This window comes from Trachurus trachurus, assembly GCF_905171665.1.
Source record: "Trachurus trachurus genome assembly, chromosome: 1".
Classification (NCBI taxonomy): domain Eukaryota; kingdom Metazoa; phylum Chordata; class Actinopteri; order Carangiformes; family Carangidae; genus Trachurus; species Trachurus trachurus.
In genome coordinates this window covers 5,151,360-5,175,523 of record NC_139891.1, presented here as the reverse complement: position 1 = coordinate 5,175,523, position 24,164 = coordinate 5,151,360, and the positions used below count along the sequence as shown (strand labels likewise).

Below are 24,164 nucleotides of genomic sequence, written 5' to 3'. Positions count from 1 at the left end.
GTGTGTGTGTGTGTGTGTGTGTGTGTGTGTGTGTGTGTGTGTGTGTGTGTGTGTGTGTGTGTTTTACAGAATTCAATAATTACTACATAAATATTTCATTTTGCAAACATATTTTGCAATGCATCATCACAGTTGGTCTGATTTGACAGGTTGTGGAAGATTAAAGCTGCTTTAGAAAATGTATGAAAAACAAGTCTCATGACGTGCTAACAAACTTAACTGCTGCTATATGGTTTCCCCCAAAGTAAATTTAGTCTTGTTCTGAAAATCTGCAAAATTATTGGCAATTAAGTTTGACTTGGGTGAGAGTTCAGTACAGTCTTTATAGGCTTAGTGGACAGTTTCTCCCTCTCACTCTTATTAAGAAATGTCTTATCAGACTTTGTGAGCCAGTAATAGCCATCTACCATATTCATGGAAATCTTACTCCTCTGGTGGCAGTTTCACCCTACTGTGCAATGCTGTATGACTGCCCAGCTCATTTGGACCCAAAAGGACAGTTTGTGCACACTCATTAACAGACCTTCACTACATGCTCCCTCTAACATCTGATGAACACATCCACACTGTTTTACAGGCTCCGTGAATACGACACTGACAAAAAAAAATTAACAGCATAATTCAAATAGTCATTGTGCCTTATGTGTACCTACTAGCCACAGAGTTGGATAACATCATTCAAGTTGTTAAACTTTTACTTCACCAGAGAAAGAATAAATTGTCAATTTAAATAGTTGCAAAATGGAGTTTGTTGGATTATTGTTGCTAAAGCAGTTCTCTGATTGGGAATGAGCTCATTTTACCTTTGGTTCCCTGTAGGATATAGACAATTTTTCAATCATGTAGCCTATTGTATAAGACTGATCTTCAACATAACTAGCCGACAGGCCATAGTAGAAGGTAGTGGGGATAAATACAGGATTTCTGCATTTCTGTAAAGATGCATCCCGTGTATTGTCTTTTACAGGTAGGGAAGCAGCAGTTCTGTACTGACTTAATCAGTTCCCCAGAAACTACAGCCTCAGTGGAAACCTGCCAGACAAATATTTGGCAGTGGAGTTTCAGACCTAACGTGCAAATCATACATGTAAACCACAGACTGTATAAACCAAGGCTATAAACACTGGTAACCTACTTGCTGGGTCCTGCGCAGCTTCAACGCAGCACTGAAGCGCCTCATCACTGCGCGCTGTCGCAGGCCACACGTCATCAAAGTTGGCGGTAATTTGAAAAGGAGGCGACTGTTGTTGTGGTCCGCTGGCTGAAGAGAAAATACAAGTTATGGTAAGACTACAGGGCCTTTTTCCAATTCACGTGATTCACACATGTATATAATAACATTGACTGCGATGTTTGCTAATTCATTACCGGAAATATCCGCTCTGTTAACTCAAACTCACACATTTTCATCGACCCACGGTGAGCTGAGTACGACCAACCAACCAGACCTGACCAGCCCACTGTGCCAACTTTGCCTGCGCTTTACTTGGTCAACATTTAAAAAAAAAAAAAAAAAAGGAAAAGACTTGAAACGGAGAGTTATTTGACTTGTTGTGTTTCTGTGTGGAGGCCGAGATGCAACTAGGCGGCAAGCCAGCGGCTGAGCTGTCGGAGGCTGCGCAGTCTGAGCTGCTAGAGCTGTGTGAGGAGCGGTTCGCTCAGCTGGAAAAGGTAAATGACCCCGCGTCTAAACCAAACCAGACTGTGCAGGCTGTCCTTTAGCCAAACACGAGAGGAGTGCATGAGAGGTATAAAGTGCAAACTGTGCGTCTCTGTGTTGCAGCTTCAGCATGAGATCATCGTGTGTGAACCAGATTCCTGCGAGAACACACAAGAGCAGGTGAGGTCACTGATCACTGCCTGCTCATTTATGAACTTCTCTGTCTCTGCAGTGTCCTCCTGATGGCACAGATAATGCATGGAAACCATTCAAATGAAAAGTTTTAACAAAGAAGTTGGAGTTTGCTAACACTTTTCTTGATTCATATGATCTGTTAAATTGCAGATATCAATGGAAAGTGTAGGCCTATGTTGTTATTATTGCAGCACAGTGAGATGTGTTTCAGGGTCATTCCATGAAAACTGTTAAGTTTGGGTCCCCAACATTCAAAGAGGTATAGGAGGCATAATAAAACTGTCAGTAATACTTTCAGTGTCTGAAGCCATTAATTAAAGTTTACTTTCTAGCATGAGGTAAAATAAAAGTAAATAATAAATATACAATTTGCACATATATAACTTTTTGTGTTAAACTACAGTCATTTTCTCATGTCCGCTCTGACCATTTTTCTCATTCATGTAATGTAAAACTTAAAAAACATCAAATAAATCTCAAACATTTATTGTTCTTATAGTTAGAAATACTTTCTTCTTTATACGAAATATGTTAATTATATTAAAATGTCATATTTTTTTATTAAAATAGCATAATTTCTCCATGTCCATCAATTTCATATTCCACCCCGTCACACCAATGTAATTTTGCGCCAAAATGCAATAAACTTCCTGTAAGGAAACAGGAAACAGGGAGTGACATCATTCAAGAGTTTGAAGGAGGGAAGTGCAAACAATGATGAGTTCTGATTTTTCTTTTAGAACATTTTTGGTAAATTTTTCTTTCAAAACCTTCTCCGTTAAGCATAGCATATCCACCCTGTCACACACAAAAAGTGGGGAAAACAATTTTTAAATCAAAATTTCAAATTACATTTGTATAAATCCTTAATTTTACGATGTAATTCCATGCTAACTGCAGTGTTAGCTTTTAGCACATCCAGGATTTCGGCCATATTGCTTTAGATTTTCCACCCCGTCACATTCCACCCCGTCACACACTAAAGTGACGGGGTGGAATCAGTGGCACTGTTCTTCATATTGAATTAGTATAAAATATTTAAATCTCTATCACTTTCACATTTCCCTCCCCCAGCATCAAATTAAACACTTTGTTCTGTGTTATCAGTATGTTCTTAAATTTTGTCCATTCCACCCCGTCACAATATTCCACTCCGTCACACATATATTCCACCCCGTCACAGTGTGATTTAACAAAAAAAAAAAGATTTAAAAAAAATAATTTAAACAAACTATTGGTGTTTTTGAACAAAAAGAATACTTCTGAAGTGAATAACTTTTTGTTTGTCTTATTTTAATCTAAAATTACTGTTCAATTTGTTAACCTTTGTCCTGTGACGGGGTGGAAAAAGAAACTCTGATTTCGGGATTTTAATGTGATAAAAGACCGTCAGAAAAGGGTGTCTGAGCTTGAAAAATATGTTTTTTTGCAAGTGTTACATGTTCTTCATGCAATGAAACAAAAAAAAACAAAAAACGTTTAGATCAAAAAACTCAAATTTCCAAAGCCCAAATTTAACAGTTTTCATGGAATGACCCTTCAGTGTTGTTTCATTCAATCGTCAGTCCAAATACCGGTACATGAAGTTTCAGTATAAATCATTACATTAAAGGGATAGTTCACCCAAAATTCAAATTTCACTCATTATCTACTCACCCTCATGTCAACTAAGAGCTGTGAGAAGTTTCAGAGTCCTCCGTTCCTTCTCTGAGTTACGGGGGGGTCCGCGCAGCAGTATTTGTCCATATAATGGTTGTGAATGGATACCAACTTTCTTCGTCCAAAAAGACACACCAAAAAACATCCAAATACCTCCATACTGCTCGTCTGTAATGTCACTCTTGTATTGAAGCCCCGACATGAGAAATTGTTCCGCCAGTCAGTGCAAATCACGAGAGATTTGCACTGACACAGGAAGAGCAGTGAACTGAGACACTGGGAGCTTCCGCTACAAACAAGCTTAAAATATAGACTAATTTAATTTTTTTCGGAACAATTTCTCATGTTGGGGCTTTAATACAAGAGGGACATTACAGACGAGCAGTATGGAGGTATTTGGATGTTTTTTTGGTGTGTCTTTTTGGACGAAGAAAGTTGGTATCCATTGACAACCATTATATGGACAAATACTGCTGCACGGACCCCCTTGTAACTCAGAGAAGGCACGGAGGACTCTGAAAATTCTCACAGCTCTTAGTCGACATGAGGGTGAGTAGATAATGAGTGAAATTTGAATTTTGGGTGAACTATCCCTTTAATGTAACTGCAGCCAGGGAATGTTTAATATTTCTGCTTTGAACGATAAATTAGCTGTCAAAAAAGTTTTCATTTAATTTCCCATAATCACCTAATCATTTAAAGCAGAAGTGAGTGATATATTTGTGTTAATATAAGTCTTAAATAGTTATATCTTCCGACAGCAATCACTTACATAGAGTGTTTGGTCTGAAACACGGGTCTCTCAGTCCCTCTGCTCTGCTCTGAGCCGAAGAGAAAACATTTATCGTATCCTACAGTTTTTATCCAATGAGGAGAGAGAACGGCATGCAGGGCTGTGTGTGCAGCCAAGGAACGCCGTGAATGTGGTGACGTAGCGACGAGGACTGTTATGGTGCGTTCAAGGAAACTCGTATTTTTCCGACCGTGAAGTGGTACCAGTTCGATCTGGTACGAGTTCACCGGTCGGAAGTTACGAGTGGCCGTTATAGTGACTTTCACCGGTAAAACAGGTCGGAAAAACACGAGTGGGTTGCCTGGAACGCTACAAAGTCGTAAGTTGTGACTTGAAGCTGTAATTTACGATTTCAAAAGCCTGCCTGGAACGCAGCATTAGCGAAAACGACCGGACCACTCACTTCTGCTTTAATATGCATTAGATATCATTTTAGAATACAACCTTTCAATTAAATGGTCGAAACTCAAGATGTCTTTTTTGGTCAATTATTTGGATGTAGAAGGAGGTGGAATTTGATATTTGTGTCTATCAATAACTTAATATCTCTTCAATACCTTCAGTGGTTGTCTAAATGTGTTGTGTTTTGTGCATATTCAACATCAACAGTCAGTAAATCGACTGACGGCAACAGAAGCTGAACGGAAGAATTGGCAGGCAGAGAAACCAAAATGTAAGTCCTCGATAAAAACACTGCGATGGAAGCTGTAACCATAATCTAATATGAATCTTTGCAACTGAGGTATGACTATCACAAATCATTACCACCAGATTTCATTTCAGATTTTGTGTCCTTATCATATTGTGATTTAATTGTTTTTAAGTCACTTTGAAATTACAATTGTTACATCTGCTGTATGCTGTGTTTGATATGACAAAATCTGCATTCTTAAAATCTATTTACTTAATTTGCACCGTTCAGTGTTGGCAACAAATTCAGAAGTTTTACTACAAGCTGGAAAAGAGGAGGTATGTTTATGTATTTATGCAAACTACATCATTGAATATAATATATCTCACTAAAATGCCAAATAAAAGTGTGTTGCTTTAGTTATGCAGTGCATTTGTCCTACTTTGTTTCCCACAGATGCTCAAGCTGTGCTCTGAACTTGAGCTGGTTCTTCCTTGCTGTGAAGCAAAAAGAGACAAACTGAGAGAAACTAAAGAACTGTACGTAACCTCCTGATTATACTGCTGCCTCTCCTTCACTCTACCATCCTGCCTCTTGCTACATATCAGCTTCTCAGATGTGAATGAACAGGCTTCTTGTCTATTTTGCTCTGAATGTTTCATATTTGTGTTTTGTAGTGAACAGAGGTGGCTGGAGGAGAAGAAGCAGGTGCTGAAAGCTACCACCGCTCATGTTGAAGGACTTAAAACGGAAAAAGAGAAATTATCAAACCATGGGTGAGTGTGATGGCAAAGTCTCCTGTAGAGCCATGGAGGCATGTGAAGACTGACACTCAATAATTAAAGGACAATTCCGGGCGAATTCAACTCGGGGGTGTATTTTCCTAACATTTTAGGTCTAAAAGAAGGAATCTGAAGATTTTCAGTTTAATCGCTCCTGTTTTGCGGTAGTTGTGTCTGTCCCCGCATCGCCACGGCAGAAATGAATGGGAGTGGATGCAAGTTCCGCTGCTTAGGCTGTTTACATCCCTCAAAGCTGCAATTGCATCATATGGCTACTCAAACATGCACCCAGAAGTTAATTTACTTCAAGCAAGTCGACATGTTTGTAAAACTAGATCTAATTCAAAGTCTCCCGGACCCGGAGTCTCGCGCGAGACCCAGTTGCCGTGCACGGTGTGTTCAGGTGCAGTGGGAAAGCTACCGTTTGTTTCATAAACACAGGAATATCAACTCTTGACTTGCTTCAAGTAAAAAAAACTTCTCGGCGCATGTTTGAGTAGCCACCTGATGCTGTCTGTGGAAAAAAATGTACACTTCAAGCAAGTCAAGAGTTGATATTCCTGTGTTTATGACACAAATGGTAGCTCCCACTGCACCTGAACACACCGCGCACGGCAACTTGGGTCTCGCGTGAGACTCCGGGAGACTTTTAATTAGATCTAGATCTGACGCTGGACGTGGAAAAAAATGTAAATGTAAACAGCCTAAGCAGCGGAACTTGCATCCGCTCCCATTCATTGCTGCCGTGGCGATGCGGGGACAGATACAACTACCGCAAAACAGGAGCGATTAAACTGAAAATCTTTAGATTTCTTCTTTTAGACCTGTTAGGAAAATACAGCCCCTAGTTGAATTCGCCTGGAATTGTCCTTTAAATAATGAAGTGTGTGTGAACGTGTGTTCCACAGTGTACTGCTTGACAAAAAGGCAAACATTCAGAAATTGAAAGTCTACCAGGACAGGTTGATGGAGACGCTGGGGGACGTCCTGGAGAACCATGCTCCTCTGCCGCAGAATGAATCCAGCGCGAGCAGGAAGAAGAAGGTACAGTGAGATGTGTTGTGTTTCATGGTTGTTTGTGCTTTTGTAGCCCTGCTTGCGTGGAAACGTGCGCTCACTACTCCAATGTTGCTTATCATTTATTCTTTTTCAGAACATTGAACCGGAGTTAAATGAGAACTTGATTCCACTCAATGAAATTCTGGAGGTGAGTTTCTTGCACCACATTATCACAGCTGATGTGGAATTTTTTAATTTTTTAATTGAAACCATCCAGTGTTTAGTTTTGTTCATCTAAGATAAAAGGTGACTGGTCTGCCAGTGAGGTTTTATGTAATGTTGTATTTTTCTTGGGAAGATGAGACTTTTTTTTTTTCAAAGTTTCCATTGCAAATATAATTCTCAACACAATACATTAAAACTTTTGTAATTCTGTCAGGATAAGAGTGATTAAAGGTCCACTTAGTCCCTAAAAAAAACATCCATCATCATGCATCATAGCTTTATTATCAGGATTTCTATCTACATCTATATGAATGTCTACTGATTGGTATGGTACAGTTCTCTAAACCAAATTATCTTTGGATATATACTCAACAATGGCTGGCTACAACTTATGTTTGTTGCTGTTCTGTTGTTATAATTATGACTAAGAAAAACAACCACTAAACTATAATTCATTCAAGTTACAATGAATAAGTGAAACTACACCTCATCACATTCTTTGAATTATAGGACTAGGTTAAAGGAGAATTCCGGTCATTTTTGATCCCTAAATCGTTGTCCTGATGGTCACCCAGTGACCCAGTGACTAAAATTGATGCAGGCAAACTGGAGTTACACCATGGCTAGACGGCGCTAGGGATGTTTCTTTACAAAAATAAACGGTGGAGCAGTGCAGTGGTAATGTCCAAAATATCTCAGACCGTTTATTTTTGTAAAGAAATCATCACAACAAGGAAAAAGTGTTAGTTTCTGTGGTGGGGAGAGCAGGCGCTCTGTGATCGGATAGTAAGTAAGTAGTAAGTAGTCTTTCCAGGATGTTTCAGAGTTCGGCTGTCTGAGATGAGTGACTACATGCAAAAACACAAAGTTTATACTGTTTATACTCAGTATAACTGTACAGTTTATGAGTTCAGTGGTGTCTCTAAGGATCCCAGTCATGTACCATAGATATTTGATTGTTTTTTGAGTGTTTGTTGTGGTTGAAAGAATTGCCCCCATACTTTAGCGTTGACGCTATCCCTAGCGCCATCTAGCCATGGTGTACCTTGTAACCTGGTTTACCTGCATCAATTTTAGACGCTTTATTGCTCCCCCCAACACTTGGTGACCATCAGGATAACAATTTAGGGGTCAAAAATGACCGGAATTCTCCTTTTAAAAAAAACAAACAAGATATTATAAGTGTGTGTCAACACCAACAAAACCGACTCTGCTCTGCTTTTTCTAGTCTTCAAGTTCAAGTGTATTCTTTCTCAGCCACAAAATAGTGTCCCATTCACAACTTCATATTGCATAAATGTGTAAATATTCTATCATGTAAACATTATTTAAGTTTGAGGCAGTAGCTTTGCCACATACCATCTCTCTTTTAGTCTTTCCTGTCTCAGTCCAGGATGTATTATCAAATAAGTCATCACCATCTTGAAAAGTGGCACTGTGACTGTGATGTGTTTAACTCCCATCTAACTGTCCTCTGCACCCCTGCAGGTGCTCATGAACAAGGCCTTGAACACACCACACGACCCCTATGTGACGATCGATGACACATTCTGGCCCCCGTACATAGAGATCCTCCTACGCTATGACATCGCAGTGAGGCACCAAGAGAACAACTTCAAGATCCGCTTGGAAAACTACTTTTAAGGCACTGGTGCGTTTTCCATCTCAAGCACCACTTATCTGCCAGTGTTAGTAATTCTGTTCTCTTGTGAAGTGCTATCAGTGCTGAACAATCAGGGAGATCAGTGATTCACTGTAATGACAGCATAAGTCTCTGTTAGAGTGAATAACTAAATTAGTTTTTTTATATGTTATCCATTTAGTATTTTTAGGTTATGTACAGAGTAAAACATTGGTCTTTATAAAAAACAACTCTGATAACATCGTAGTTAAAGTTATGGAAGTATTCTTATGCATAAGAGATACATGTTGACGCTTTTCCACTGTAAATTGCTTTGTAGTTCATATAAACTCAAGATTAATACTCACTCAGTATGGCTGAAGGTCTTCCCATCACTCTTAACTACTTATTTCAGGTCAAGTCAGTTTAAGTAGCAATGAGCAATGCACCCTCAGTTGTCAGTTTATTAGGAACACATAGGTTTAACTGATGTAGACTAAGACCTTAAAAAATAAAAAATAAATGTAACAGTCCTGTAAAATGTCCTTTTATAAAGGTTTAATGATCAGTTTTATTGAAACTGTTGAAGTGGTGCTGGCTCACCTGTCTTATTACTGTGGAGGCTACAGTTTGTGGTGATGTTGAAATGTATTGCATTAGGGGTGTCTGTTGTTTAGCCTGCCCTCAATTGAGACAGACAAAACGATAGAAACACCTGTAACATAACACAATATAAATCAACAGCACCACAGATTAAATCCATTCAACATTGTAGCCTTCAAGGAAAGAGGAAGGGTTTATTGCAGGACTGTATTAAAACATTGCAGTAGTTTTGTTATTAGTCTGGTAACTAATCTGTGTGTATGCTGTTTATTCTTTTCTATAAATTGCTCTCAAATTCAGTTTTATTTAAAGTTTTAAGAGCTGATATTTCTTAGGCCTTAACATACCCATGTATAGTCTTAAATGTTTGTATATTTGTCTTGTTGATGTCCAATAAAGGTGTGAAGCAGCTGTGGTGATGTCATGTTATATTGTGTTCGGATTAAAAACAAAATCATGATTATCACATTGACATGGACGAACAATATGCATGTTTCGATTTAAGATCATCAATGGGAAGTGGGGATAAACTTTGAGTGCATATGAATTTTTGATGAAAATGTAAAACTTGATTCATAAGAAACGTTGTGCGTCAGACGACGTCAGCACTCTCGTCCAATCCGGTGCGACCGCCCCGTCAGCTCTAGAATTCCTGTGGGCGGAGAAGGGATTCCGGTTCCGGGTGTTTTCATATCGCACTCGGAGGCGTTCATACCTCTGATTATGGTCTTTTACCAGAAGCATCTTTTCGATTGACGACTGATTTTAAGTGAAGATCTTCTCATTAAGCAAGACCCACAAAAGGCGCGATTATGGCGACTCGCTCGGAGAGGGAGAAGGCCCAGAAACTGAACGAGCAGCACCAGGCCATCCTGTCCAAAATGCTGAGAGAGGAAGACAACAAGTACTGCGCCGACTGCGAGGCGAAAGGTGCGACGTTCACACTGTCGACGTTTTTCATTGTAACATCACAAAGTTAACATTTTCACTCAGTATCCGCCGTTAGCGCCTAGCAACCATGTAGCATATGCGTTGGTTAGCTTCGCTAAGCTAACTCTTTAGTGTGTATCTGGCTTAGTCTAGTCAGCTGACACCTCTACCCTCAAGCTAAACTAAGTGGCTAACTAGCAAGCTAACTTCTCTAAATCTACATAAGCTCCTCTCAGCGCCTCTCCCTCCCTGACCGCCGCCTTCAGCTCGGTACCCGGTTTTTACAAGCTAAAGACAAACTGTGGCAGCTCATCCACATAAACCAGATTGCTCTTTTCATGTGAACTCATTGATAAAGAATGCAATGGCTGTTCTTGGCACTCTAAGTCACTACAAGATCACGCATGTTGATGCTTTTCCTCAGGCATCTCTCCATTTTCTGCAGCTGTTTGGTTCCTTTGGTTTGCTTCTTTTGGCTCATTTTGTTTTTTCTTGCTTTATCAGGTCCAAGATGGGCATCCTGGAATCTGGGAGTATTTATCTGCATCCGATGTGCAGGTATCCATAGGAACCTGGGAGTACACATATCCAGAGTGAAGTCAGTCAACCTGGACCAATGGACCTCAGACCAAATCCAGGTACTGTTCATACACAAAACGCTAAATTATACCTGGTTCTGTGCATTGTCAGGATCCAACCCAATCCTCAAAGCTGTGACAGTATCACAACTCAGTAATCCAGCACTACCTCAATGCAAAGTGGATTTGCATGTTAGTAATATGGTCAGATTCTGTGCAACAGAGGTCAACACAATCTGCCATTTACTCATTGGTGTGTATTATTCTATTAAAGAAAATTGTATCTAAATTTTCCATAATGCAACTTACATGGAGCAAGTCAGGCTGCTGCATTTGGGCATTTGGATCTCTCACCAGACCTCCAGTTTACAACACAGACCTTCAGTCAAATGATGATGAACCCATGATATGAAACATTATCAGAGTAGTTTTCTCATACATCAAAAACCTCCACGAACGCCAGATCCAACCACACTTTTCCCTGGCGTAGTCGCAATGCTCAGGATCAGCTAACATGTTCATCAATACAGTCACGTGCACTGTTGAATATTTCAGAATGCCTTCATGAATTGTTTCTGTCTCCTAATGAACCCCCCTGTCCTCCCTGTTTTCAGAGTATACAGGACATGGGCAACACCAATGCCAGGCAGCTTTATGAGGCTAACCTTCCAGATAGCTTCAGAAGACCTCAAACAGACCAGTATCCTTCACTCTAAGCTGATGCACTTGAACGTGACGTGACAAACTGTAGATGGTTCATTCATTTAGGTTTGTGTGACCTGCTCCTTTTTTCCTTAACGCTGACTTCAGAGCAGTGGAATTCTTCATCAGGGATAAATATGAGAAGAAGAAGTACTACAGCAAGAAGAGCAGTGTATGTATTGACCACAGCGTTACCATTTTCAATATAAAGTGCATGCGTCTGTGTCTGTCGTTGTTTCATCTGCTCGTGCCTGTGGTTCACGTGTGAGTTTTCCTTTGTGATTTCAGCCAAAAGATAATAAGAAAGAGAGGGAGCCAGACAGAGGGAGCAAGGTGTCACCTTACACCAAGGTATCACTCATACACTCCCTCATGAATAAGAGCTGTACAAACATGCTCCTCTCCATTGTTTATTGTCTTACACTTATTTCGATGTGCTCATTTGAACTATTTTGACTTTTTTAAAGAATGAAGAGTCCAGGCCAGTTCCCAAAATCAGTCCCTCTAAGACTTCAGAACCCTCTGTGAACCTACTAGTCCTTGGTGAGTGTCTCTCTCCTGAAAAAAATAAGAAAATAGTTTAAAAAGGCCATTATGATTGTGAGAACTGAGATATTGTTGATGGAATCCGGCTGAATATGGTTTCAACTTGCGGTTGTCCTCTGTCTATTGTTTATTACTACTGTTACTTGATTTAATGAGTGATTGGACCTTAAACTGGATGAGCCTGTAGATTAACTTTTATGAACCCTGGGTGCCGTGTTGTTTTTGATCACTGATATTAACAAGGATGTTTCCGTGTGTATATGGAGTTGGTTGCGGTAACCACTGTCGATGCTGTGTTTTCTATGACTGTACAGTATCTGTACTCTGCCCTCCCAGCAGAGGAGAACTGCACCGAGCGGAGATATTGTAGTTCAGGACGCAATCAGTGTTAAATCATGACTGTCTCCGTCCTCAGCTTGTGTTGTCACTGTGAACTTGTTGGCTTCATTCTGTACCAATCAGGCTGCGGACGTTAGAGAAAGTGACATCTTTAAATGGCTGGCTGTCTTCCCTTTTCACTTCTTAAGTTCCTGGCAGCTGTGTAACACAGGCATCGCTGTTACTGTGCTTTCTCTTTGGGCTAAAAGGCAGCCTGCCACTGATCTCGTATCTGCTTTGCCGTCTGTTGAGCTGTAGTGGAGTCTGTTATTCTTTTAAGTAGTTGTTAATGCAAAGTATAAAACTCCTCCTGCTGCTTTTTACACTGAATTACCACAAGGCTTTTTTTTTTTTTTTTGAGTTAGCTAGAGGAAGTGCTACTGCCATGCACCATTAGCAACTGCGTAGCAACTTCTTGTTTCACTTTAAAATCTAGATTTCAACACTTTGGTGCCTTTTTGAAGAATCAGTGCTAAGTATCACGCAAAAGACAGAACTAAGGAGGAGAAGCACAGGCACCTGAACCGTATGGAGAAGTGGCCAGTGTTGTTGGTTTTAAAGTAAAGGTTTGTTCATGGATCCATTGCTGCATCACTTAGAGTAAATCTTGCAGTGTGCAAGTGTCAGTTATGTGGACATTTCTGTCTCGATGTGGAGGTCGTTGTGAAAATTTGTAGTTTTTCATAATCAAATGTTGGGATTGAACTGCACTGCAGGTTATTGTTTATCTGCTCATTTGTGAGCTGTCTTTTCAATGCAACAGCACAGGCATTAGTAATTGAATGATGATACTTAATTATAGCAATTTCATTGAACAGTTTAAAGACGATGACATAGTGATGTTACCGAGTGGCTTGGAGGAGTGTTGCGTTATTTGGATGGAATGTTTACTGTTATGTTTGTGTTGTGGCCAACGGGTTACTATGGGTACGCTGATTAATTTTTTTTATTGTACTAACCACTATTCTCACTGTGTGGGCAGTTCTGCAGCTCTGGGAGGGCAGAGCAGTTAAATAAATACAAAGACAACATATATTCCACATTAGCAAACAGGTTTCTTGGTTTCAGACAGTTTTTTCGCAGCAGTTTATGGCTGTATTATGATTTTATTTATGATTTTTCATAAGTTCCGTGTTGATGCAGGTTGAATACTGTTGGGAAATTGTCAGTGAGTTATGCTGAGGGCTGTTTAAGAGGTCTCACACAGTGTTGTTTTTCCTAATGGTGTACACTTAGTTTCAGCCTGTAAAACCTGTTTTTTCACCTTCCCGTCACAGAAGCACCAGCAGCTGCATCAGCTAACAATGGTAGCACCAGCACAAGCCAGAACAACGACCTGGATATATTCGGCCCCATGGTATCCAACCCCCTCCCCGCATCCACGCCTGCAGCTCAGTTTTCTCAGGTAAAAACCGAGGCAGAATTCCCCAGCCCTGATTTAGCGCTAATGTCTAAATATTGCTCAGCAGGGCTAAACAGTAATGGTTGTCAGGTTGTCAAACAAAAATTAAGTGTGCAGTAAAAAATAAAATGTCAAAACGATTACCGTCGGCACCAATGGGCCACAAGACGCCAACACCAATACTCAGGGATGGAGAACTCAAATGAAAGAGAGGCAGGAACACACTTCACAAGATGAATGCAGCCAATCAGGCAATCCTGGCTAAACATGTACACATGACTGCAAATAATAATTCATTTGTTGATTATACATTTTCTAAAAATAATAATATAAATGGCCATAATGAAGATTTTATAAGCAAATGGTCCTGTCCTTTAAGTGTCTGGTTACCCAGTGGCAGAAGCCAATGTAACCCATGTTTAGGCTTTTAGTATTTATCGGTATGAAATGTTGTAAACAATATTTCTATTATTCAGATTTTTCTACTTATTGAATTATCATGGTATCATTTTCTTATGATTGACGATGCCATTTCTTTTAAATACTGTTGTTGTTGCACTGTGTAATACTGTGCTCCCAAAGACTGTGTCCAGCCTTCTGTTGTTTACACAGGACAAAAAAAACCTGTACTTTGCCTCTGTTTTTGTTGTCACCCCATTGCTGCAACACCAGACGAATGCACTAATGTCCATATTTATTTGGAATGGAAACGTATCTCTTTCCCTGGTTATTATATGTTGCCTGATTATCAAAGCTGAGCCTCTTGACTAGTATAAATTAGTATTAAATCATCATCAACACCAGCAACAGCGTCTCCACAATTTCCCTCCCCCCTCCAGGTGAGCTCCAGTAACGCGGCCAGCACTCCGACACAAGCTCCAGCAGCAGCGGTCGGAGCCAGCTCAGGGTCTGGACAGGGAGACCTCGATCTGTTCAGTGACAGCAGTAGCACCACTAAAACCGATGACATGGCCAAGAAGCCCCTGTCCAAGGACTCCATCCTGTCCCTTTATGGAACCAACAGCATGTCCCACCAGGCACCTGCTGGTGAGGACCACAGCACTTCAAAATGATTGAACACACAAGCTCTTATGAAATACCCCCTGACCTGGGTTTTTGTTGTTGTTGTTGAGGTGTCTCTTGTTTTTTTTTATTGAAAATTTGATTTTTACTTGAAAATGGTTTTGGGGTTGCAGGACAGGCGTCTTTTGCTCCCTCTGAACAAAACCAGTACTTTCATGAAGCAAAAGTGGACGTTCCCAATTGGCCAATGTCTTAACTCGAGTAACTATTCCAGAATTTGACTGTTTGAAATAATCCCAAATTGGCAAAACATACTTTCAGAAAAAAACAAACAAAGTATTGGATTTTTATACCCAGCCCCTGGGTCAATCTTAAAACCATCTTTCCACAAAATTGTAACCATTTATCATCAGTTTTTAGGGTTGGGTAAAACCACATTTTTCCCACAGTGATCACAAGGTGTTCAGTGCTCAGGGACATGGCCACGGCAAGGACGGATGAAACACAACCACCACTGAACAAGACTCAAAACATGTTATGGACATATGGAATGAGAGTAACTCTTGACGGACCAGATGGGTCACTACTGGTCACAGTAGTGATCCAGTGCTTGTATGGGCTCCTATTATTAAAAATGAGCTAGTTGAACCTTCTCTGGTTGAAGATGGTCTTAAAATAAACTCCCAAACGTCTACTGCCAGTTTTTAGATGTTGGTTTCTTCAAGCAGTGGTACAGGAAAAAGGCGCATTCAAAAACACCGTGATTGTTATACAGCACAATGCTCCACCACATGCTTCCAAGTACTCCAGTGCATCAAGTCTCATTTCATCTGTCCATAAAATGTTTGAAAAATCTGTCTGCAGATGAGGTAGAGAAATTGTCTATTATGCACACCTTAATATAGGGTGTTGATCACTTTGGCCACGCCCCCCCTCAATACACATCACCTCATTATGCTTAAATCCAACGGACATTCAAGTTTATATAGGTTGAAGTTGAAAAATATGTATGATAATAAGGTCAAAATACTCATTGTGCATGCAGTGTAGAACAGACTCACGGAGGAGCAAGCAGATACTTGTGCACATTTCCTGACTTCATGCCTCAGGGGATTTTCTAACATCTGTCTGAAATACAAACAGGCATCTGAGATATACAGGTAAAAGCCAGTGAATTAGAATATTTTGAAAAACTTGATTTATTTCAGTAATTGCATTCAAAAGGTGTAACTTGTACATTATATTTATTCATTGCACACAGACTGATGCATTCAAATGTTTATTTCATTTAATTTTGATGATTTGAAGTGGCAACAAATGAAAATCCAAAATTCCGTGTGTCACAAAATTAGAATATTACTTAAGGCTAATACAAAAAAGGGATTTTTAGAAATGTTGGCCAACTGAAAAGTATGAAAATGAAAAATATGAGCATGTACAATACTCAATACTTGGTTGGAGCTCCTTTTGCCTCAATTACTGCGTTAATGCGGCGTGGCATGGAGTCGATGAGTTTCTGGCACTGCTCAGGTGTTATGAGAGCCCAGGTTGCTCTGATAGTGGCCTTCAACTCTTCTGCGTTTTTGGGTCTGGCATTCTGCATCTTTCTTTTCACAATACCCCACAGATTTTCTATGGGGCTAAGGTCAGGGGAGTTGGCTGGCCAATTTAGAACAGAAATACCATGGTCCGTAAACCAGGCACGGGTAGATTTTGCGCTGTGTGCAGGCGCCAAGTCCTGTTGGAACTTGAAATCTCCATCTCCATAGAGCAGGTCAGCAGCAGGAAGCATGAAGTGCTCTAAAACTTGCTGGTATACGGCTGCGTTGACCCTGGATCTCAGGAAACAGAGTGGACCGACACCAGCAGATGACATGGCACCCCAAACCATCACTGATGGTGGAAACTTTACACTTTACTTTACACTTTACACTTTCCTGAGATCCAGGGTCAACGCAGCCGTATACCAGCAAGTTTTAGAGCACTTCATGCTTCCTGCTGCTGACCTGCTCTATGGAGATGGAGATTTCAAGTTCCAACAGGACTTGGCGCCTGCACACAGCGCAAAATCTACCCGTGCCTGGTTTACGGACCATGGTATTTCTGTTCTAAATTGGCCAGCCAACTCCCCTGACCTTAGCCCCATAGAAAATCTGTGGGGTATTGTGAAAAGGAAGATGCAGAATGCCAGACCCAAAAACGCAGAAGAGTTGAAGGCCACTATCAGAGCAACCTGGGCTCTCATAACACCTGAGCAGTGCCAGAAACTCATCGGCTCCATGCCACGCCGCATTAACGCAGTAATTGAGGCAAAAGGAGCTCCAACCAAGTATTGAGTATTGTACATGCTCATATTTTTCATTTTCATACTTTTCAGTTGGCCAACATTTCTAAAAATCCCTTTTTTGTATTAGCCTTAAGTAATATTCTAATTTTGTGACACACGGAATTTTGGATTTTCATTTGTTGCCACTTCAAATCATCAAAATTAAATGAAATAAACATTTGAATGCATCAGTCTGTGTGCAATGAATAAATATAATGTACAAGTTACACCTTTTGAATGCAATTACTGAAATAAATCAAGTTTTTCAAAATATTCTAATTCACTGGCTTTTACCTGTAAAACTGATTTTTTTTTTTTTTTTTTTTTTTTTTTTTTTACAAGTTCTGGAAATCACACCACACCTCACACATAAAAATACTGGAGTGACGGTTATTAATGTTCTCCTCCTTTTCTGCATGTCTCCATCCCTCCTCAGCTGGCATGTTCATGAGCCCCTCCCAGATGCAGTTTCCTGTCCAGGCCCCTGCTGGTTATCAGGCATTCCCCGGCATGGGCACCGCCATGCCACCGACCACCGTCATGGGCGCCATGATGGCTCAGAGCGGGGCGGCCATGATGGGGCCCAGTCCAGGCATGATGGTTGGGATGACGATGCCCAACGGCTTCATGGGAAACGCGCCCGCCGCCGGCGTGATGGGCATGGCCCCGAGAATGATGGGACCCCAGGGCGGCGCGATGCCTGCAGGCATGGTGCCGGCTCAGGGCATGTACGCCATCCAGCCTGGGCAGCAGGCTCAGTGGAACATGGGTCAGGTATGAAGCCGCTTTCATTTATGACGTAAATGTCGCTCCGAGCTTTTCTTCATGTAACAAGCCCCACAATAAGTCTTGTATTGTTAGGCTGTGTCAAGTGTGTGGCCTTCCTGACAAGGTGTCGTTTGTTTTTCTATGGGACCACACCCAGCTCTGATGATGCATTGCACAAGAACGAGAGGTCGTTCTGTGAAGTTGTGATGCAGAGCATTTCTGAACCACTAGATGGCAGCACATACGTAATTTTAAAGTTAGGCTTGTCACAAATCTGCACAGGATTCTGCACAGACCTCCACCAATGAGGAATCCTCCTCACTGTGTAATATTATACAGCAGGACGTGGGACATCTCAGAAAAGAAAAATTAATAATTGATAACACTTGGAAAAACTTACTAAAGCTGCAGTTTAACTGATGTTCAGTGGTGCGTATGGTTTCTCATTGGCATAAAAAGGAAAAGTTCACTAAGTGAGTAGCTTTTTGTGTACTACCTGTAAATAATGCGGATTACAAATATTGCATACAAAGGGCCACACAATCAATCATTTCAGCTTTGTCATTGCAAGTTAACCATATTTGCCATATTTCTGCAGCTTGACACAAAGGAAATTGAAATAACATGATTTTCTTTTACCTAATGGTTCTTGGATACACAAAAGTAAACAACCAATCAGAATCATTCTTGATCAGTTGATCAAATAACCAAAGCAGGCCCCACTCCCACCTGTTGTCATCACAACCTGAGAATGATAACACATGATGCATATTCTAGCAGCTTCTGTAACCAGTTTGTGAGACATGGACGATGTCAAAGGCAAAAGGATTCTGCTGCAGGCATGCTGCTGCCAACCAATCAACATTAGGCGTTGATATTTGGTTGAATGTGGTTTGTGATGGTGTGTGACTAAAACTCAATGTCAACGTCAATTAGAGGTATAATATTGACGATGGGCTGACGTTGATATTTTGTTGATTTTACGTTGTCAAGTAACAGAAAACACTGACTAAATGTCACATGCCATTGGCCTCTTGACATATAAAAATGCAACCTTCTGCCTGTTAAAACATGTTGGACTTACACAAAATGGGCTTGAAACTAAATTCTTCTTCCTGATACCACATTTATGTCCATTGCTGATTTGTCAGCTCATATCTGTAAATAAGCACCCTTCAGAAAAGGATAAGGACTGGTAAAATGATGTCTTAATAAACCTCAAGACAGTTTTTCTCGATTTGCTAAGATACATTTCTCGAAAGCTGCTCTCCTTTTCTCTAAACTGTGAACACAAACCCCAATTTTCAAGCTACATTCACAAAACGTCAGACTCTTCTTGCAAAACCAAACTTTCACCTCAAAACAGTTTAATATGTGCTCAAAACTGAACCATGTTGTCAAATCGTGCCCAGAGTCAATCAAAATTAAAAACACTACTGAGCAGTCACTAAACACTACATAGAAAAATAGAAAACACAATGCTCAGGACATGAAGCTGTAGAAATAAATGTTTATTGTTCATTGTAGGCTAAATGCATGTTGCAAAACAAAAAACCTGTGCATTTAGTACTTGTACATACTAGTAAAAAGCAAAAAAACAGAAATCCTGTGCATTCACACGTAGCACTTGTACAGTACAAAAATAAACAGAAATCTTGTGCATTTAGCACTTGTATAGGAGTAAGCCTACGTAAAAATAAAGTACAAAAATATAGAAATGAGAAGTGCATTACTCAGCCACAGCATCATTTCTCTGTACTGAGTCAGGCCACAGGACTTCATCCTGAACTGGCTTATATGTTCCCTCACATCATTAGCCACAAGTGTGATCAATTTTGAGTTGTGTTCAACCGGTGAAACCTGTGCTTTAAGTGTGTTTGACTTTTGCCACTTGTGCTTACCATTATGCAACACAGGTGCATCACAATGAAAATGTGTTGGCAAGTTGTGTCTAAACAGGTGAAAAGTGCTGATGGTTTTGCCAAAAGAGTGACTGGTTCAATCAGTGGGTTCAGGCAACTGAGCACTTGGTTCAGACAATAGGGTTTAGTGTTTTAGCAATTGAGAAAAACTGTAGTATTTGTTACTTACTGTTACTCACACCCATCTCTCCAACATCCTCAGATGAATCAGCAGATGTCAGGAATGACCCTGAATGGTGCGGGCGGGCAGATGGCCTTCGGTCAGCCTCCATCAGCTATGGGTGGTTGGGCCGCAACTGGATCGGGCCAGACTCTGAGCACACAGCTATGGAAGTGAGCCTTGGAGCGGGTTGATGGTCGGGCAGAGTAAGAGTCGAGGCTGCAGAAAGCGCAAAAATATATGTTGTGCTTCTCTGTTCTTCACTATGAACTGATGCCCCTCTCCATCACGGACCAGCCTTCGGAACATGAAAATTGTATCTCTCTTTTTCTCCTTCTCCCTCTCTCTGTCTCTCTTTCTCTCTATTGTGTGAGTGAATTGGGAGTCATGCAGGATTACAGCCTGGCAGTTTCTGCCTGTCGTATGGTTTTTGATCATAACTTTTATTTTCCTTTTTTGGGAAAAAAAATTACAAGGAAATAACAGTCCCAACAAAAATGATATCGACATATCAGAAAAGCTGCAGGACCAGTTACACAAGCTTTTATTGTATCACTGTATCATTATAAGATTATAGATTACATTTAAATGAATCGTATTTAAAGGGAGATGATATGACTATCAAGTCTGTCAGTACTGCTCCCAGATGTACAGCGCTGTATAACCTTCTTTTAAAGTACTTGTGGTTCCCCTATAAAAATTAAAGTGATAATAAATAATTTGCTTTGATGTGTCTTCTGTTGTTCATTTTGTAAAAGCTCAAAACTGGGAAACATTTTTTGTTTTTTAGTTAAATTCTTCAAAGGCCTTTAGAGGGTCTTGACTTACATCAAACTTAATAGTGTATTGTTCTAATATTGGTTATATATATATATATATATATATATATATATATATATATATATATATATATATATATATATATATATATATATATATAGCTTAATCTTTGCCTTAGATCATAAAATGTGGCTGCAGTCAGTTGGTGGAAAATATAGAGCTCACCACTGTCAAAGGAACAGCTAACGTATGGATGGACGGACTCACTTTCATGCCATCTGACATTCAGGTTTCCTCTGAGGTTCAGTTTAACACAACACATTGTGTATGTACACAGGGCCGTTGCTAGGAATTCTGGCCCCCCTGAAAGAATACAAAGTGGGCCCCTACCCCCTGACTTTTCCACTTTTTTTCTTAGACTGCGTATGTATTATCATTTATTATTTAGCCTACTTTGTTTTGATGCTAATGCAGCATTACTATGAGTATTAGCCAGGGTATAAGCACAATAAATCAGTCATACAAAGATTAGACTACTGGGTTTTTTTGTGGGCCCCACTGGGCACTGGGCCCCTAGAATTATCACCTTTCTCCCCTATACAACGGCCCTGTATGTATATTTAGTCTGGAAATCAGATCCACTGTCTAAAATTCATATTGGTTCATTAAAAACCAATAGAAAAGCCACAAACCAACTTTATCTCCACTTTGGTGTTTTAATGTTGGAGATGATGTGTTATATCATCTGTGTTGGTCAACACAGTCATGTCCCACTGTTGGACACATGGAGATTATATTAGTGTTCCTGCCCTCTAGGTGGCAGCATTGTTGATGGAAAATGCTTCACAGCACAATCACACTTGGTTAGTGGACCCACACTAAAAACATGGTGAGCACAGAAAGTCTCGGTGGCCAGTTAAGTAGTGAGGCCTGTAAACCTGAGGAGTCTCTCAGCAGTGTGTCACACTTGAATGCTTGCAGAGGATGGCGTGAGAGACATTTGATTTTCAGGGTCACTTGACTTCAGGGTTGTTTAATTTGTTCTTTGTGCACATATATTATATATATATAAGAAGTCTTCCACCTAAGGTGCTGCTGCTAGCAGCGCCAAAACAAAAAAGCTCCTTAATCTCACTTCAAGATCTTTTATTAGGTCGATTCTCATGGTATCATCAACTACGCCACATGTTTTCTTCAAATTTGCACGCGAGCTAAGTTTCTGTTGATCACCAAATGTTCAGTAACGCTAATTTGTGTTTGTTTGGCACTTGTCGTGCATATTGAATCAGCTCCGCTTCACACATTAATCACTGTGTGGTTTTGGCTTGGGTTTTGGTCTCAAGGTGCAACATCTGACAGTGTACAGGTGTTAGTCATGGTTTCATTGGGAGAAGACAAACACCCGACTGTTAGAGCACAGAGTAAACCTGCAGGTGGTGGCAGTGTTGTATTGACTTTTGTAAGAGAGAGGGGAGGTGCCCTGTGAAGTCTGTGGCTAAAGCAACCAACACTCCATATGTTGATCTCACTGTCCCAATAATCATGTACTATGTTTGTTTTTTATTTGTATTTTATTTATTACTAGTCACAAAAGTGTAACTGGTATTATTTTCTGTGTGTGTGTGTGTGTGTTTGTTTGTGTGTATCATCATGGAAAAAACTTCCTGCAGTCACCTACTGTCGTGGGAGTATCCACAGAGGAGGTGTTGAGGACTTTGGTCAGTGATTATATGTCTGAACGTCTCTGTCTGTTGTGGACAGATTTGTGACTTTGATAGTGTCACAGATGTGTCACAGCTGTGTTAGATACAGTCATGGATCTTTACAGGTGTGTACATGAGATCAAAGTGAAGGACAGGTTTGTAGACGGGTGTGGTAGTGAGTACTCATGTAATAATAGTAGTAGGCTATTTGTAATGGTCAGGATGTCACCATGTTGACAGGCATTGCAGCTGATGTGATCCCATCACTGGATGGTCTCTATGATCTAATTTATTCTTCTTCTTGTTTTCCCCTTCCTGCCCCATTTGTTGATCATCAGATCCATTACGACAGCTTTCTTTTTCTTTTTCTTTTTTTTACGCTGGTGTAATGAATGCACTTTTGTTGAAGTTTATTGTGAGCCCTCGAGGCCCATTTGCACAAACATACAGAATTTGGAAAATCAGAGTCATGCTGCAGTAGCAGCAGCAGTAGCAGCTTTGTAGGGAAAATGTGCCTCATTCTACCTCTGAGTAGTTTTCATCAATGCTTCTTTCTTCTTTCTTTTGGGGTTGTTTCTCTGTGAGTTTTGTGTGTCATAGAACAGATTTCAACAAAATGTATTTTTTAAATCACACACTATATGCCTAGGTTTGGCTTTCCCCACCCAGTGCATTCTGGGATATTCTCCAGTACAGATACACCCACCCCATGGGATGCTTTGAAAGTGAGTATTGTAAGAAAAATCTCTTTTGACCGTCACTGCAGAAAATTGCCACAGCATCAGGACTACACTGCAAAAACTCTACATCTTTCCAAGAATATTTGTCTTATTTCTTGTCAAAATGTCTCATTTCTAGTCAAAACTCATTTCTTTTCACTTAAAATAAAAACTTGTTTTTAGATCATTTTCACTTGTTTCAAACTAATTTTCACTTGAAATAAGTAGAAAAATCTGCCAGTGAAAGCAAGTTTTTAGTGCTTGTAATAAGAAAGAAAAACTTGCTTTCACTGGCAGATTTTTCTACTTATTTCAAATGAAAATCTGTTTGAAAGAAGTAAAAAGTGTCTAAAAACAAGTTACTTTTAATGTGATGAGTCTTATTTTAAGTAGAATGAGATTTGTTTTGACTAGAAATTAGACATTTGTACAAGAAATAAGACAAATATTCTTGGTAAGATTTTGAGTTTTTGCAGTGTATTCTTTGCATCAGCTCACTCTTTTATAACAACATGCGCTGTATGTAGAACACTTTGAGCCACGCCCAAGGAGGTCCATCCTGGTCTTCGTGCTCTAGGATTTGTATACGAGGTGTGGTTCCTCAGACCAGACCTACCTGTTAAACCCCCACCTTGGAGCCTCCCTGCATACCCCACTCTGAACCTCATGCCGTCTTATTCAAACAGTACTGGTTAAACACCAGGGCATGGTAGGCTACTGAAAGTCGGTAATAGACAGTGACTGTGCCTGCACAGCACGGCCAAACTCACAGCCATGCAAGTGGATGAAAAATCGCATCTGTCTCATGCTTGGCAGAGTCTGAAAGCCCCTGAAATGTATTTGGTTTCGTTCCACTCTCTGCCTCTCAACTGTTCCTACGCCTCGCTGCTGCTGCTCCGGTACAGTTTGAAAACTTTCACAGTAACATCTGATGCCATACGGCGTCTGAGACCTTTAGCGAAGAGGTTCGGCATTCCTGTAAGCTTGTGTGTCAAACCTAACACTGCTCCAGAATAGAGTCCGCCAGCCGAGTGAAGAATGTTCCCTCTCTCTCTCTCT

General features: G+C 40.4%; 3 protein-coding genes across 4 annotated transcripts in view; 2 read left to right on the top strand and 1 right to left on the bottom strand.

Annotated features, from left to right (window-relative positions):
• Positions 1-1,558, bottom strand: part of slc2a15b (solute carrier family 2 member 15b) — a 66,933-nt gene extending 65,375 nt beyond the window's left edge. The window contains exons 1-2 of one of the 2 annotated variants that reach the window (XM_083975231.1): positions 1,369-1,558; positions 1,136-1,261 (exon numbers count right to left, since the gene is read on the bottom strand). In XM_083975231.1, the coding sequence (XP_083831357.1) occupies positions 1,136-1,261; positions 1,369-1,410 (168 nt within the window). In that variant the 5' untranslated portion in view covers positions 1,411-1,558. The remainder of the gene's footprint in view (positions 1-1,135; positions 1,262-1,368) is intronic. The other variant, XM_083975232.1, reaches the window with a different exon arrangement.
• cenpk (centromere protein K) lies at positions 1,220-9,579 on the top strand. The gene is made up of 10 exons (XM_083975385.1): positions 1,220-1,284; positions 1,570-1,671; positions 1,784-1,840; positions 4,917-4,980; positions 5,230-5,276; positions 5,395-5,477; positions 5,616-5,714; positions 6,629-6,764; positions 6,874-6,927; positions 8,433-9,579. The coding sequence occupies exons 1-10, from the start codon at positions 1,282-1,284 to the stop codon at positions 8,586-8,588; spliced, it is 801 nt and encodes a 266-aa protein (XP_083831511.1). The 5' UTR covers positions 1,220-1,281; the 3' UTR covers positions 8,589-9,579.
• Positions 9,580-9,829: 250 nt separating this feature from the next.
• Positions 9,830-20,624, top strand: LOC311006622 (stromal membrane-associated protein 1-like). The gene is made up of 10 exons (XM_083999477.1): positions 9,830-10,098; positions 10,603-10,736; positions 11,291-11,376; positions 11,487-11,550; positions 11,667-11,729; positions 11,846-11,921; positions 13,580-13,707; positions 14,544-14,751; positions 17,490-17,827; positions 19,946-20,624. The coding sequence occupies exons 1-10, from the start codon at positions 9,981-9,983 to the stop codon at positions 20,078-20,080; spliced, it is 1,350 nt and encodes a 449-aa protein (XP_083855603.1). The 5' UTR covers positions 9,830-9,980; the 3' UTR covers positions 20,081-20,624.
• Positions 20,625-24,164: the final 3,540 nt, after the last annotated feature.